General features: G+C 37.2%; 1 protein-coding gene across 1 annotated transcript in view; it reads right to left on the reverse strand.

Moving 5' to 3' along the window:
* STT3B (STT3 oligosaccharyltransferase complex catalytic subunit B) overlaps positions 1-15,721 on the reverse strand; it is a 92,838-nt gene that overhangs the window by 6,555 nt on the left and 70,562 nt on the right. The window contains exons 6-13 of the mRNA XM_045005073.1: positions 14,729-14,827; positions 13,382-13,528; positions 10,754-10,802; positions 9,838-9,992; positions 8,350-8,561; positions 5,167-5,354; positions 4,428-4,599; positions 1,046-1,219 (exon numbers count right to left, since the gene is read on the reverse strand). Of these exons, the coding sequence (XP_044861008.1) occupies positions 1,046-1,219; positions 4,428-4,599; positions 5,167-5,354; positions 8,350-8,561; positions 9,838-9,992; positions 10,754-10,802; positions 13,382-13,528; positions 14,729-14,827 (1,196 nt within the window). The remainder of the gene's footprint in view (positions 1-1,045; positions 1,220-4,427; positions 4,600-5,166; positions 5,355-8,349; positions 8,562-9,837; positions 9,993-10,753; positions 10,803-13,381; positions 13,529-14,728; positions 14,828-15,721) is intronic.

A 15,721-nucleotide genomic window follows, 5' to 3' on the forward strand; every position in this document is an offset into this window, starting at 1 on the left:
TGCAAGTATTTCTATAGTAAACAGTTCTTGGAGAACACCAATATTCTGATCTATTGATCAAATAAGATGTATAATTTAGTTGGGATCTACCAGAATTAGTATTTTATGCTTTATGCACCTGATCTACTATTAATTATTCTGGAATAACATAACTAGGTTTGTGGCTATTGTGTATACAACCTATAGTTCATGCTTATATCACAACACACTTGAAACCACACATTTTAACATTTAGGGAATGGAACTGTTGATTGTGTAGAATAAATTAAAAAAAAAAAAGTCAAGCAAAGGCCTGTGGTTACTGTCCCTGGACATGTGCTTGAATTTTAACTAACGGAGCAGACTGCTCCCTTACATCTGCTCACTTTACAGCATTTTACTTTGTCTACTAAGACTGTTGCTTGTCTTCTCCTGCAATATTCAAGAACTGCAGAACTAGCATCTTGATTTAGAAAATGTGGATATTCCCCTACCCTACAATATAAGTAAAATCCTTCTACTCTCCTATAGCCCATAGTTCAGTGTGGTAGAAATTCATTTCCTGGAACTGTAGTATAAAAACTAAAAAACCAGCTCCTTAACAGTAACTATTTAAATGTTCAGAACATCCCTTGGTGATTCAGTTCAAAGCTCAATGGTCACACTGTGACCCACACAGGCTATTACAGTAGATATCCTGTGCTTTCAGTAACAGTTTTCAATTCCACAGATGAAACAGACTAAAAAATGTAAAGTTTTAAAATGACTGACCCTTCAAGACTATATATACACACTGAAAGACAGCAGACTATCACTCTCTGCCATCCAAACATGAAAGAACCCTAAAAAAAACACATGATTTAACACATTTTATCAAATAAAATGGTAATAAAACATATAGATTTCCCCTTTGTGATAAGGTCACACCAGAAAAGTGACATTTTAGTTAATGATGGGATTCGAGATAAGCTATTGCCATATGGTACCAAAAAATGGATCCAACAGAACTACTGTATTTTGCCAGGGACACACTACTCCTAGATTTGTTGTTTACATTTCCACTTACCCGGATATCTTTGGGATGCTCGCCCTCTGCTATTCTCACCATCCACAAGAACTTGTTGATATCATCACCAGAGTAGCCAATCACACCTCCAAAAATAATTAAAACATAATCCACATCCAGACTCCTCATGATCTCATATGCTGCTGTCTCATTTGACGACATTGCTTTTCCCACCTACAATATTACAAGCACAAATATCTTAGTATCTGTACAATTGCTTCCCAGCAAGCTAAAGGGCCAGATCCTCAGTTGATGTAAATAACTGTAGCTCTACTGAAGTCAATGGAGCTACACCAAGCTGAGGCTCTGGTCCAAAACACATGCATTTACCCTTCACAGACCTTGTTCATCTCATTCTGTATAAAGAAAACCCATTACTCCTCCATTTATTTGGAAACCGAAGAACCCAATCCCTATGAAAATTATTTTATTCTTCATGGGAAAAATCGGTGTCTGTTAGACTGAGCTTTACAGTATATAGGACAGTTATACAACTTTTTTTGCTCTTCTACTGCTTCTTCAAACTACATTTGAATTGCCAACAGATAAAGGAGATGCTGTTTGGCAGGGTGGCCCAGTGCACAATGAAAAATATGTTTAAAAAGTTGTGATAACTTCAACAGAAATTCTTTAAAGCGCAACTTAATTTTCCATTTTTCACTTTCATTGAGTTCATTGTGTCCACATAACCAAAAGGCAGAGAGGGGTAGGAATGCGTGTGTGTGTCTCTCTCTCTTTCTTTTCGCTCTCTGTTCTCCCCCATTAGATTTACAGGGTGGAGTCATTTAGGTTTTAAAAAACAACCACCAAGACAAGCTCTTCAAGTTCAAACACTACAGATAAGTTTTAGGTCAAAAGGTAATATATGGGGAAGAAAAAAAAAGTTTATTAACCATAGCCAGAATCTCTCATATAAGTTGTTTTTCCAGAGTTTTTTTTTTTTTAACAAAAACAGACTGGAGATAGAGAAGATACACTTACAAGGTCAACACCTGCACCACTTTCATTTACTGTTGAGCTTCCTAAATTTAAAGTATAGCAATACATCACTAAGACATACATTACTATGGCAACTGTTTTATGTGCAAATTCCTTATGTTAAAATACATCAAAAATTAAAATTTAAAGCATGTTGTTAAGTCAACAACTTAAAGCTAGGAAATGCCAGACTTAAGGTGACCCATGCAACATTAAATTTGGCCTCCTAATGCATATACATTATGATACAATCTTTAATTACATGGTCATATACTATTTTTTCCACAGGACCCTTCATTCAGTGAATGGGCAGTTATCCAGTGTGTGGATCTAAGCCTTTTCTCTCTCTCCATCCTTTCTCTCCACAACCATTCAAACTCTGTACTGAATACAGAATAGTTAATATCCACATGGTATTTCTATTGTGCTCTCCCCATAGTATCTGAGTTCTTCACAAAAACAGTTCTTTACAACACCCCTGTGAAATTGGGTGGTAGTATCTCCATTTTACAGGAGAGAACTAAGGCACAGAGATTACAGCCGAAGATTAGCACAACACAGTATCAAAGCACACGTTAGATTAAGAACTGGCTAAATCAACAGATCTCAAAAATATGTATCAATGGGGAATCATATAATGGGGGAGTTTCTAGTCACCTTCTGCAGGGATTGGTACTAGGTCTGATGCTATTCAACATTTTCATCAAGAATTTGTAGTAAATATAAAATCACTGCTGATAAAATTTGTAGATGACAAAGCTTGGCAGAATGGTAAAGAATGATAAAGACAGGACAGTCAAATCAAGTGATATGGATTGCTTGGTAAGATGGGCCCATTCAAACAAAACGTGTTTTAATACAGTCAAATGCAAATGCAAATGCAAAAATTACACATATAAGAGGCCATACCTACAGAATGGGGGACTATATCTTGGAAAGCAGTGAGTTTGAAAAGGATCTGCCAGTCTGGCCCCAGCTGTCTCACACTGGGCATCCAGAAAACAAGGAATACATAACTAGGATCAACTATGAATATATTTATTCAGTCATTTGTCCTGCATCACACAGGAACTCTGTGGTAGGGGAAAGGATAGAATCCAAGTCTCTAGGGTGGCAGGCAACCTCTATAACCATAAGACCATCCTTCCTTTTCCTGCAATCCCCTGCCTCATTCGCTCCACACCAACTACTGCAATAAATGTCTGGTGGATTACTGCCTCAGCCTCCTTCACTACATAATCCTGATACATTCTCATATCTGTGCAGTGAATGAAGAAGGGTTCCTGTGGGAAAAAATAGCATGTGATCATGTAATTAAAGATTGTATCATAATGCATGGCATCTGACCTGGAAAATCTGAGCTCAAACAGTTAAAGTTAAGGTTTTATTTAAAGGTCTCACAGGAAATGTCAGGCAACCTTAACTATAGGCAGTTCTACCAGCTCCACCTATAATACACAGGACTTAAAATTTCTACTCACCTGAGATGTAGGGAATGACACACACACACAAATTGTGCCTATCCCTTGCAATTCTGAAGAAAAACATTCCAACTATTAACCAAATGTAACTGATATAATGCTGTCTTCCTGAGTCTGCACAGACAGCTCTAGTGCCTCTGTTGCTGCTCAGAGCTTTCCCAAGTTTCAGCTGAGTAAAAACTTATCTGAGCTATTCAGAATCTAGTAGGCAGCAGTGAAACTGATGAAGTAGGTCAATTTCACTGTAATGCTGCTTAGCAAAACTGAGTAGCAGATGACCAGTTCTGGAGCTAACTACTGGGGAAAGTGATTCAAAAACAGAGTCCAGGGAGGGCTACATTAGCAGAGACCAACCCACCCATCTATGTAGCAGTCAGGAGGCTCTAGGAACTGGAAGAGGAACAGAAAACTGCCAAAAGGAGTTATATTGTGGGAGGGCTTCAAGTTTAGATAGCTACAAATTTACATTTCCCTATTTTGATGCACAGTCTTAATTCTCAGAATAATCTTTTATTTAAAGATAATTTAAGGGGGAAAAATCAACTATCAAATTAGATTTCAAGATTACCCAGTTCTAGTGTCTAATAATTTTGCTCCATGACAATCTAGTTGCAGCATGTATTTTTTACCTCAGTGTAATGCAAGATTGAATCAGCACCACTGTTTTCATATTTTGATCATACTGTTTAGATTTAGATATTTTGTATGTGAATTAAAAACATTCTAACTCTTTAATTTGGAAAGCAATCTTTCATACTGGAGTTCTAACATATGCCAAACCTTTCTGTGCACCTTCCATCCCTCATTCTATAGCAATTCTCTTAAAACCACGCTATGCGTAAACAACATAAAATTGTTTTTAGAGTAAAAGTCAGCCAGATATTTTGATGTTTTTAACCTCTGAGTATATAAAACTACCTTACCAGGGCTATGTGGCTGTTGTTCCAGGTATTGTTATCAACTAAAGTAGTCCGATTGGCCATTCCTGCTATCTGATAGCCATAGTCCCACCAAGACATTACTCGAGCATGTTCATCTGTATTTTGTCTTAGCCAATAGTATGCCTCTCTGAAATCATCCAGGATGTTCCGAGTGCTGAAAGAGAAGCATCAGTTTAGCCTATATTCAAACTAATGTCAGCGCCAATTTAACCACGAGGTGGCTACTGCTTTGTGGAGATGCTCAAAACAATCTGCATACACACACAATTCTTCTAAAGTAAGTTTGCTGAAGTCATGCACTCAAGAGCTCTGATTAACCTGAGGACAGCTGGCTAGTCAGAAAACAAAACTTTTGAAGGGGGTGACAAAATTGTATTTTGAATAGTACATTCAAGTACAGAGTTTATACTTGGATGAACTATGGGCATCTATCACATTATCTGTAAACACAAGCTAGCTTACAAATTGTTTTTAAATTAAGCCAGTCAAATATTTTGATGTTTTTACTTCTGACCACATAAAACTAGTTTTACCATTTTGTTGGGATGGGGGGGGGAATTAGAAATTGAATATTTAGGTCACATCTGTGATTACAGAAATAGAATGGAAGAAGCTGAAAGGGAAGGCAAAACAACTCGAGATACCAATCCCAAGAGCCCACCAACTTTTTTTTTTAAATTTGCCTTTACAAATTGCCTTCAAATATACAGTGCTTTCTTACCCATCATGATTGTATGAAGCCAGAACAACACTAGGACTGGAGTATGCATTGCTAGTTACCCAAGTGCAGTGGACAGCAAACATCATCAACAACATCAGCATCAACATAGTAACAATACTCTTGATGTTGGGACCCAGTCCTTCTTCTGTTTTTTCCTGTTCAGATACGTGTTTCCTCACTTTACCTGCCTGAATAAACACAAATTGAACTGTTACAGCAGCTTAGATATAAAAGATGTTTTCCTGGCCATGGCAACGGACCCAATAGCTTTCTCTACACCATTGCCAACTCACAATATCTTGTAAATAAAAAGATCAACGAAGTAGTCCTCCAAATCTGAATATGTACAGGGAGATTTTTACATCCAGCACCATGTAAAATGGATTCTTCATCTAAAATCTTAATAGCATAAAATGCTCACATCAGATGAACGCTTCAGAGCCTTGTTGAAGTGACAGTTGAGTGCAGAGCAAAGTAAGAGGTGAAAATAAGGCCTCTGTAGTTGAGAAGAGCTACAAAAAACAAAGCATGCCATTGTGAAGGGTAGGTAGGAGATATTCCTCTTGCACAGTATTTTGGTTAGCTTTATAAACCTGCAGAGAGTAGCATGGGTTTCTGAATTCTGCCTCAGAAAAACAAGAACCTCTTTGGTGTGTTCTGGTTTGTTTTAGATGTGACAAAAGGAAAGAAGAGGCCTAAGTAACTTTTTGAGGCAGGGTGAGGTGAGGTGAGGGAAAGAAGTTGTTATATTTGCTGCAAGAAAAAAAAGTTAAGGAAAGATAACCAAAGTCTCCTGTGTTACAATACAAACTTAGCCAAAACCACAAATATCAAGGAGCCATGTGCAGCCATCTTCCTCATAAGCAGGAAAAAGGCAATGTAAGGTTTATGAAGATGATCTTTTAATAAAATATATAATCCTTTATTTTTCACTGTATTTGAGAGAAAATAATGGCAAGTTTTTGCTATTTAGAAAAAACAAAAACATTTGCATGGCAAATAAAATATTCTGACTTCAACTCAGCAAGCTTGTAATTGTGTTATACCTGCACACCACTTCCTGGTTTGTGAAACCCTCCCCAGGGAAGCCAAAACACTAAATACATTTTTCTTTAATCCTTAGGCCGCTACATAATCTCCCGGGGTAAAACTGACTTTCAATAGGATTTAGACTTCTAAATTGCGTAGGCACTTTTGAAGTTTGTCCCAGGTGAATAACTCCTGCAAGGAAAATGGGTCTGAGCACTAGGAGATTAGAAATGGGTGCTTAACTACAGAGTCATTCTCACTCTATTTCTCTGGTCAAAGAACTATGCATTGCCACTATGAATGACAATGAATGCCAGGGGAAGACCGTGAGAATGACTCTAGAGTCTGGTGGTAAGGCGCTCACCTAAGATGTGGGAGACCCAAGTTCAAGGCCCTCCTCCAATGGCTTCATTTATCCAGAGTGGAACAGCTTCAACAAGAAAGACTGAATGATAACTCTGAGCTAAGGGCCTGATTCAAAGACCACTGAAGTCAGTGGAAAGATGAACTGGGTCTCCAACATCCCAGGTGAATGCCTTCACCAACAGGCTGACATTTCTATGAAGGTGGATCTCACCACCACCGTCTCTTCCTACAGCCATTTGGTGAATGGCATCTAAGTCCTGAAATTTTTTTTGGCTGAAACTATTTGGCAAATTCATGTCAAATATGTGCTGGCAAGGAAACAGATGTACATTCTTCATAGCTAAAGCTTCAAATGTAGCCCTAATTAGGGCACATTACCCAGAGCTAACAAAGGCAGGTCTGAGCATCACTAAGTCCATATAAACGACAGCAACAATTACAGCTCCTAGCTTGACGCAGCTAGGACAAGCATTATGGGCTACCGCTGCTCCATCAGCGCCATGATGGATCTGATAGGACTCCCAGTTTACAAATTATCCTGGTATTAGGTAGGCATATGCCATCAATAAATGGTACACTTGTAACACCAACCCACCTAATTCCGCTAAATGTTTTTCTCTACCAACAGGTAGGTTTGTAGTCTTCTAAGGTTTGAGCTGCAGCCAGTCTGCATTTAGTTTCTCGAGCGGGAAGGGGATGAGTAGTGAGACTGCAAAATTTAGTTTTGCTGTAAAGGAGATTCAATCCCTGATCCAAAACCAACTGAAGTCAATTGAAGTCAATGGAAGGACTCCAATAGGCTTTCAATCAGGCCCTTAATTCAGAGTTATCAGCATACTGATAGTATGCTTTGAAAGCATATGGTCCTTTAGTGCCCTCATATACACACTGAAATGGGTGACAGATGTAATCTGTACAGCTAATCCTTTAGGAAAGTGAACTTCCAATCCTACCTTTCTGGGAAGAAGGACCAAATACATGGATTCCCAAATGGTTACACTTGGGTAATTGCAGTGTCTTATTGGTGGGTGTCTGTTCTAAGCGTTAATATTGAATTTCTTGATGCCAGTGATCCAGACCTACAACAGTAGTTTATAGACAGCTGTAAAATAACTGGGCAAAAAACAGGCTATGTTCTGACCTCCAGGGCGTTCCCCAGAAATAGCTAGAGTAGGAAAAAAAGCCTGGAATGCAATTTCTTATATTTGTGTATTTGGAATTCAAGGTCAGTGTCTGCACACTGAGTTAAGACACACAGTTCAGGGAGATACAAGCTCCTCTGCACATCTATCCTGACCATCGGCCTTCTGCTTTTTCCACTGTTGTGCCTCTCAAGACAAGGTTGATAGTTTTAAGAATGAAGTCTGTGTGTTTAAGTCCAAATCCCTCTGTACTTTATAAGGGATCAGAGTTAAAAGGAGTAAGAAGAACCCCCTATGCTGCACAGGTCTCATATTATAAAATGTGAGAAATTGAACATTTAAGGTTGGAATCCAGTAAAAGTGTGTAGGGCATCTTGTTTAAATTAATAATAATGCTTCACACATGTACACAACTTCTCATCCAAGAAGAGACAATCCCACAAGGTCTTATATCCATTTTATAGTAATGCCTTATCAGACTGCAGCAATCCTTGCTTTAAGATGAAGAAATTCAGCCTGTCAAAGCTCTGACATTTGAACCTCAGACTATATTGCCCCTTGTTATGAAGGCCAATGAAAGATCTGTAATGCTTAGTATAAAAGAGCATAAGGATATATCAGCAATGACTCAATCTCTTTTGCTCACCTTGTCATACAGGTTGCCTGGGTTTCTTTTGTCATCCTCATCACTGCTGTCTTCTATTGGTGGATTTTCCCTCTTCATATCATCACCCAAATAGTGTTCAAACACATTGGAGAAAGCAATTGCTGACAGCATACAGACCACTGGAGTCAAAGTCAACATTAGACGAACCATCACACCAGCAAAGTAAACAGCACTGATTGCATACAGAGCGACTGCAGAGACAGAAGTCCATTAATGACATTTAGAAAATAACATTCAGCTATTCTCAGAAGAAATTACTAGGTCATTAAATTAGCCTCAGAAATAAAGATAATATCCCCTAAATGGGGTTGACAGCATCTTGGTATATAATGCACATTTATAGCACACATCTTGTTAAATATTGTAAAAAGCTCTTATTGAATAGTTTACAAAGACTGTGTTACATCTGCATACATCCCTTTTATCCCCAAAAGGCTTCTTAAAAATCTAACTTTGCAGTTTTTAGTGAGAATTAGAGCAGAGTTTTGATATTCATTAACAGCTTGTGGTATTTCACCAAAAAAGCGCTCTAAATGAACTGGTAGAAGGAAGAAAATTGTGTAATTTCATTTGATAAAAATACAGCAGAATGGCTTTAGACTGGATATTTTACTGAAACAGAAAAATCAGATTACAATTTGTAAGGAATTAAATAAAAACTGATGTGAATGTAAGTCATGACATATATAATCACTCCATAAGATTTTGCAAATTTACAGGGAGTTGTCAACATTTCAATTCCAAGCACATACCTCCAACCACTTAAACATGTTTTTGCTAGCAATGTTGTAAGGTAACCCCCTCACCATCCCCCAGTAGAACAATGTTATCATTCTAGAATACCTTTATAATAGTAAGAGCGCCTTTCGCAAGAAAAAACGCCCCTGTGTACATTGGACAGGGAAATTATTATAGCAACTATTATTTAGACGTTGTTAGGACAGTTTCAACCATGTGGACTGTGTCATCAATTTTAACAACTGATTGTTTATAGAAAAGGAGATCTGCAATGGAAATTGTTCCAGACCTTCACTAGTTTAATTTGGAAATTTTGGAATTCACTAAGGGATTATATGATTTAAGTATTAACTAAAAAATGAGGTTCCCCACCCCTGCACTCTGGCCTCTTTCATGCTGGATCAAAGGGCTGGAGCAGAATTAAGGGGCCTTGAAAGCCCTGGTTTTGGTTGGTACACTGAACCATATTAAGAAATGTAATATTTTCCGTCCTATTTCTTGGAAAATATTTCATCATCTCCAGTAAATCAAATTGCTATAAATTGTGTTCAACGCTACGTGGCAACAGCAAACTTTACAAAAGCGTCTTTATCCAACAACACAGTTGTTGAAGCCTTCTTCTAATACAAAATGCATACCAACTTTATTATGGGATGTAAAGCACACCAAACGAAGCAGAACTTTGATGAAGACAAGATTCTAGAAAATAATTTTTGAATATTTTCTTACCAAAGACTCTTTCATCATTGATGTTTTTGATACAGAACCACAGCCCTGCTGGGAAAGTACACACGAGAATATGCAGATCAAAAAAGAAGGAAACCCAGGTTGTAGGCTGATGCTCAGACACAGAGGCAATGATCGGGATGTGAATTTTCGCATACCTTGTTTAAAAAAAATTCAGTTCAAATTATTTTGAAATGATGAAGTTGCCAAAATTGTATAAATCAGAATTCTAAAGCAAATTTAAAAGTAAACATTTTAATTTAAAATGTTAAGACTTTATTCAGCAGAAATTTGAGGTACCTTTTCAATACATAATATGGTCCTATATCTTATGATATTCAAAATGGAATTATTCACAGAGACTGGACATATGCCTATGCATGCTAAATGTAAGAGTGCTAAAAACCTGTGTGTGAGATAACTGTCAAAGATTCTTGTACGTTTTGTGCAAAGTCTGCTAAGTCTGTACATATTGCACAGGTATAACTTAAAGGTGCCCTATTTTTTTAAAAAATCTGTCCCCAAATGTTAATGGAAAATTTTAAATGATACTGTATGTTATAGACACAAGCGTCTCAAATCTCAGTTGGGGAATATTTTTTTGGTTCAAAGAAAGAGTTCCACAGAAGTTAGAATCTTGATAGTTTTAAAATAGTTGCCACCTACCTATCTACAAACATCTAAAAGAGGCAACATTCTGAGGAACACCCTCTCAATTGTCAATAAGGGAAAAACTCAGTAAAATGTCAATGTTTGGAACTACATTGGTCACAGTTTCAAGACAGGTTATGTAAATGCTCTCTCCAAACAGTTTGTAGAAAATTTATATGAGAGCTTTTATTGATGGGAAGGTGGGATGGAAAGTGTGTTTTATATTTCAACAGGACAAATAATGCACAAGTCTTCTATCCCTACTTACCCGGTGTCCCACAGTGAATAAAACCTCCCACTCCATGGAGCAATGTAACCTGAAAAAGTCAAGAAAAAAACTAATCTGCTTAGATATTTAATTATAATGATTTAGCTATTTCTTCAGATGTCTGCATAAGTATATATTACAATGAAAGCTTAAAACAGTTAAAAAACTGTCATGAAAACCCATATAATTTATGGAATTATTTCTGTCAAATAGACTTGCTATGATACACAGTTTATATGCATAACTAACAATGATTCTCCTCTTAAGGAACTAAGAATTCTCAGCCTTACAGGACTTACACTATGTCATGATCACTCACACAGCTCAACGAATCATGAAAAGGTGGAGTAGTAGTTAAGACACAAGTTCCAAAAATCAAAGACAGTCTATAGCATTTGGAGAAGGGAGTCATTCAATCAAAATAAAACAGAACAGACCTAAATACTTCCCTTGCAAAGTACTGTTCCGAAGTCATCAACATTTCATCTAACATTTGATTTCTATAATGCCATCACTGCAGTATCTACATGCAACAGTGAATACATACTAGTATTCGGACACCCTGATAAACCTTATGTAAAAGCGTCAGGCTTTTTGAACATGGCTCTAACACAAAAAGAAAGCAATGATATTGTAGATCTCCAAGCTGAAAGAACTTTTATTTTATTTTTCCTTCCCTTGTCACATTTCAATTTGTCATTTAATGAAAACACAGAAAAGTATTAAACTGAAGCATGAAAAATAAAATTTCATCTTTTAATCCATATGGCTTTATGCATGGAGTAGGAAAAATTTCTCTCAAGTCTGCATGTCAGCTGAACATAACTGATTCAAAGTTTTAATCTCTTATTCTGTAACAGGTGGTGGTGAGGGCAAATTTGTGAACATGAGTTTATTTCCCCCAAACCACACCTTCTGTTTAATCACAGAGATACATATATTTACCCTTTGTTTTCAATATTATTTGTTTTACCCTCTATAAATGGATGTAGAGGTGATCTAGTTTTACTACTACTAAATCGAAATATATTGTAGGTTCCTACAGAGCTGCTCACATGTATCTGAAGGCAGATCACAATCCAGCAAGTTGTGGAAGCATCTGATAACATCTATATTTGTTCTTTTTATAACTTGTCAGCTCAACAGCAAAACAAAAAGATTGCTGTTGCAGCCTTGACCACTGAAGTCAGCAGCATTTTTTTTTAACAACATGTTATAAATTCATACGTCAATTTGTAAAGCAATTAGTAATGTGTGAATTCCTGATTTGATGACATCAGGGTTCTGACTCAATCAGTATGGTGTACTGGCACATCTCTTTCTTACTGCCATATTTTCTAGAATTTTAACTTTTATTTAAAATTTTTTTTAAAGTAACTCTAGCAGTTAAGGTTGCTGAGATAGCATCCTTTACACTCCACTCATGTTTTTGAGGCTATGCCTGCATTTGTAGAAGCTGAAATAGCTCCAGAGATGCCAACTGTACATTCATATCACTGAGTGCTAACTCAGATATTCAATGATATTTTGGCATAAGTGACCAGGCTTGGGAGACATTGTCTACCTCCCTCTCCCTATCAAGAAGATATGACCAAGGAGCCTAAAAGAGCATAGCTGGGCATCTCAGGCACCCTCAAAGGGGAGCCAAACTCAACAAGCCTAGTGGGACACACAAGCCTCACCTAGTGGAAATTAAACCCAAAGTTCGTAGCAGAGTCCAGGAGTGCATATGGACCCCAAAGAGAGGGAGTCAAACCCAAAGAGCCCTGAAAGTCTGCATGACCATATTTTGAAGATCTGCACAATAAATTGTGAGCAGCATCACTTGTGGGTGGATCTTATTTTGTGGGCAGGGCTTGGAAGAGAACCATTACCTTTCTGTTCTGACTTCTGGACATCATCAAGTGTATCCCCAGTTTTCACAATTTTGAACTGTATAGTACACTATCTCTTTTTTACTTTTCCCCCCAAAACCTAGTTTATCTGTTCTTTTTCATTGTTTGAGAAAATAATGATTTGCAATAGTTTACAAAGACCAGGGACAATTTACAGTAGAAAACTACACGTTTCCTAGATTTTGACTTTTTTCTTATATAAATTTGAACTTCTATCTTCAGTGCACTGTGAAGAAGAAAACACACAGGCTTCAAATAATACAAGCACTTGCTTGCCTCATTTAAACATCTTCCAGATGTGTAACAGAAATGATGAGCTAGATACTTTTTCTTTTAAAAGCAAGAAAACATGTCTAACAACCCACTATATGCTTAACAGATTGCCACTGACCAACAGGAATTTCATTATACTGATATCCTCTTTAGGTTTTAGTTATCTATTTTAGGTTCAAATCTGGGTGAGGTCACAATCTGGGTGATGATCTCATCCTAGCCTACATCAGACATTTGGTAACATCACACAAAATCCTGTCCAGGAGGCCCAGAGTTGGAACAACAGTGTTTTACAGGACAGGCCTAAAGAGTAGTAAGTAACAACTACCTAGAATCTGTTCACATACTGTTTAGTTTTAGTCAGACAAGAATTATTCTTACCCATGCTAATTTAAGAGCATTCATCACCTTTTATCTACACTTTGAAGTACACACACAGTTCTCATTTGAGGTCTCTTACCTGTATATGTCAAATAGATGACACTCAAGAATACAACACCAGCAGCTAGTGACACACCCAAGAAGAACAAGGTCTGGAATTCTTGCTTTGTTAGTCTGTCTCTCAAATACTGCAAAAAGGCATAGGCTTGCAGCAGTGCAAACACACCTGGTTAAAGAAAGAGGAAAATTCTTGTTTAAATTCTCCAATAGAACAAGTAATAGCTGGTATAGTTGTGGAATCCTTTCACCAAGCCTTTGTCTACACTAGCACTTTTGTCCGTTGGGGTATGAAAAAAAACAAAAAAGCCCCCCCCACCCCTCCAACCGACATAAGTTTCACCGACAAAAGTGCTGGTGTGGACAGCGCTATATCAGCGGGAGACGCTCTCCTGTCAGCATATAGGGGCTACACGGGAGACCTTACAATGGCGCAGCTGCAGTGGTACAGCTGTGTTGCTGTAAGGTCTGTAGTGTAGACACAGCCTATGTTGGAATTCTGGGAAACACAATGTATGACCTTTTAAGACGACTACTGCAATGCTTACCATTCTGGCCAAGAACCCATTAACACCTATGCTCATTTGATACGTGATCCACAAGACTAATTTGCAAGTTAGATCACTCATGTATCTTTAAAGAGTTAAAAATGTTGCTCTTGATAAAGGGAAGGCACTCCTCTACTGAGGAGTCAGGGGACACTACTTCCCATAAGATTCCCAGTTTGTCGTCATTGGCACTTGCTCCAATGATCCATTCTGCAAAAAACGAACACAGGTCTCCTGAAATCAAAACACTAGATGGTCTGTATCTTGGCACAAATTAAAGTAAATTTTCATACAAGAGGAGCTGACTGACAAATTTAAACTATGAATACTAAAATGTAAAAATCCCTCACCTAGAATGTTTCACATTAAACTATTTCAGAAAAAAAAAATCAAAGATTTTAAATTATTTATAAATTCAGTTGTTCAGTAGAAGTTATATTCCACCTACTAAAAACATTCCAAATACACAACTGTTTTTGACACTTAAAAGACACATTATATTCCAAAATTGCAGTTGATCTAGTCGTCAATACATGACTTCAGATTGAGAAATGATCTAGTTTAATACTGGTAAAATATTTACTACCTCCATTAACACACACACACAAAAAGGATAATGTAACAATTAAAAAGGCATCTCCCCTGCTATTTATTAAATTGTAACATTGTCTATCTGTACCAATTTAATTAGATAGCATGTTTCTCTTTAACAACTTGCATAATACAAAGGAGGCGAACAGCAACTTTTTTACTAAAAATTCGTGGGATTCTTTGATGCATTAAAATTTTTTGAAATATTAAAGAAATTTTAGTTTTCCTACCTGCAGCAGCCATGTGCTCACTTGTTCTAATTGGCTGAAAGCCCACAAAAGGTATCTGCATGGATAATATTAAGCCCACAATGTAGAAAGTGCTATATGCTATAGAAGAGAAAAGGGGAAGAGTATGAATTACTACATAATACTTCAAAAAACGATTTCAATTTTCCTTTTATCCCCATCTGTAATGACACATAATATAGCAGAATTACATCATTTAGGTATTTATAGTATTGATTTATATTACACACCATTTTTATTCACATTTATCCTGAAAAGATCTTAGCAAGTTTCACAACAGGAACACACTCATTAACAATGGCTCTGGAGAAAGCAAGGACACCACTGTTACTAATTGCACTAATAGAATTTACATGGACAATAAGAACATCCAGAGTAAAATATTAGATAAAATTAGGAGCATTTTATTTTTAAGGGACTTCATGCCATCACGCTTCGGGACATAAACCATCCATTACCTGAAGAGAGTTGGGAGAAACTTTCCATTATGAGCAGGTTATTCCATCACTGTCCACTACAAGATGTCTTACACATTTCCCTGTAGCATCTGGTACTGGCCAATATCAGACACAACATTGAACTAGCTGGATTACTGGTCAAATGTGGTATGGCAATTTCTAAGCAGGGCTAGTATTATGCTCCTGCTTTTAAGAGCCTACTGGAGTCTGAAAGGATTATGGATTTCACAATCCTAGTAAATGTCATTCAGTGTACTTGCCACGAAAAAGCAAGATCATGGTGCTACTTTTAGTTTGTTTACGGCAGCCTGAACTTTACAGAAAAAATAACTATACATAGCTACTATGCCGCTGTAGAATAATTAGCACAACAGGGCCTCAATCTTAGTTGGGACCACTAGGCACTCAATTAATACAAATAAATATCATTGGCATCAGAGATTAAACAGATCAAAAGTAGCAGAGAGAATAAACAGTGGTGGTTAAAACCCCATTCCTCCACCTGACCCCCATAAAC

The sequence above is a fragment of the Mauremys mutica genome, chromosome 2 (assembly GCF_020497125.1).
Source record: "Mauremys mutica isolate MM-2020 ecotype Southern chromosome 2, ASM2049712v1, whole genome shotgun sequence".
NCBI lineage: Eukaryota > Metazoa > Chordata > Testudines > Geoemydidae > Mauremys > Mauremys mutica.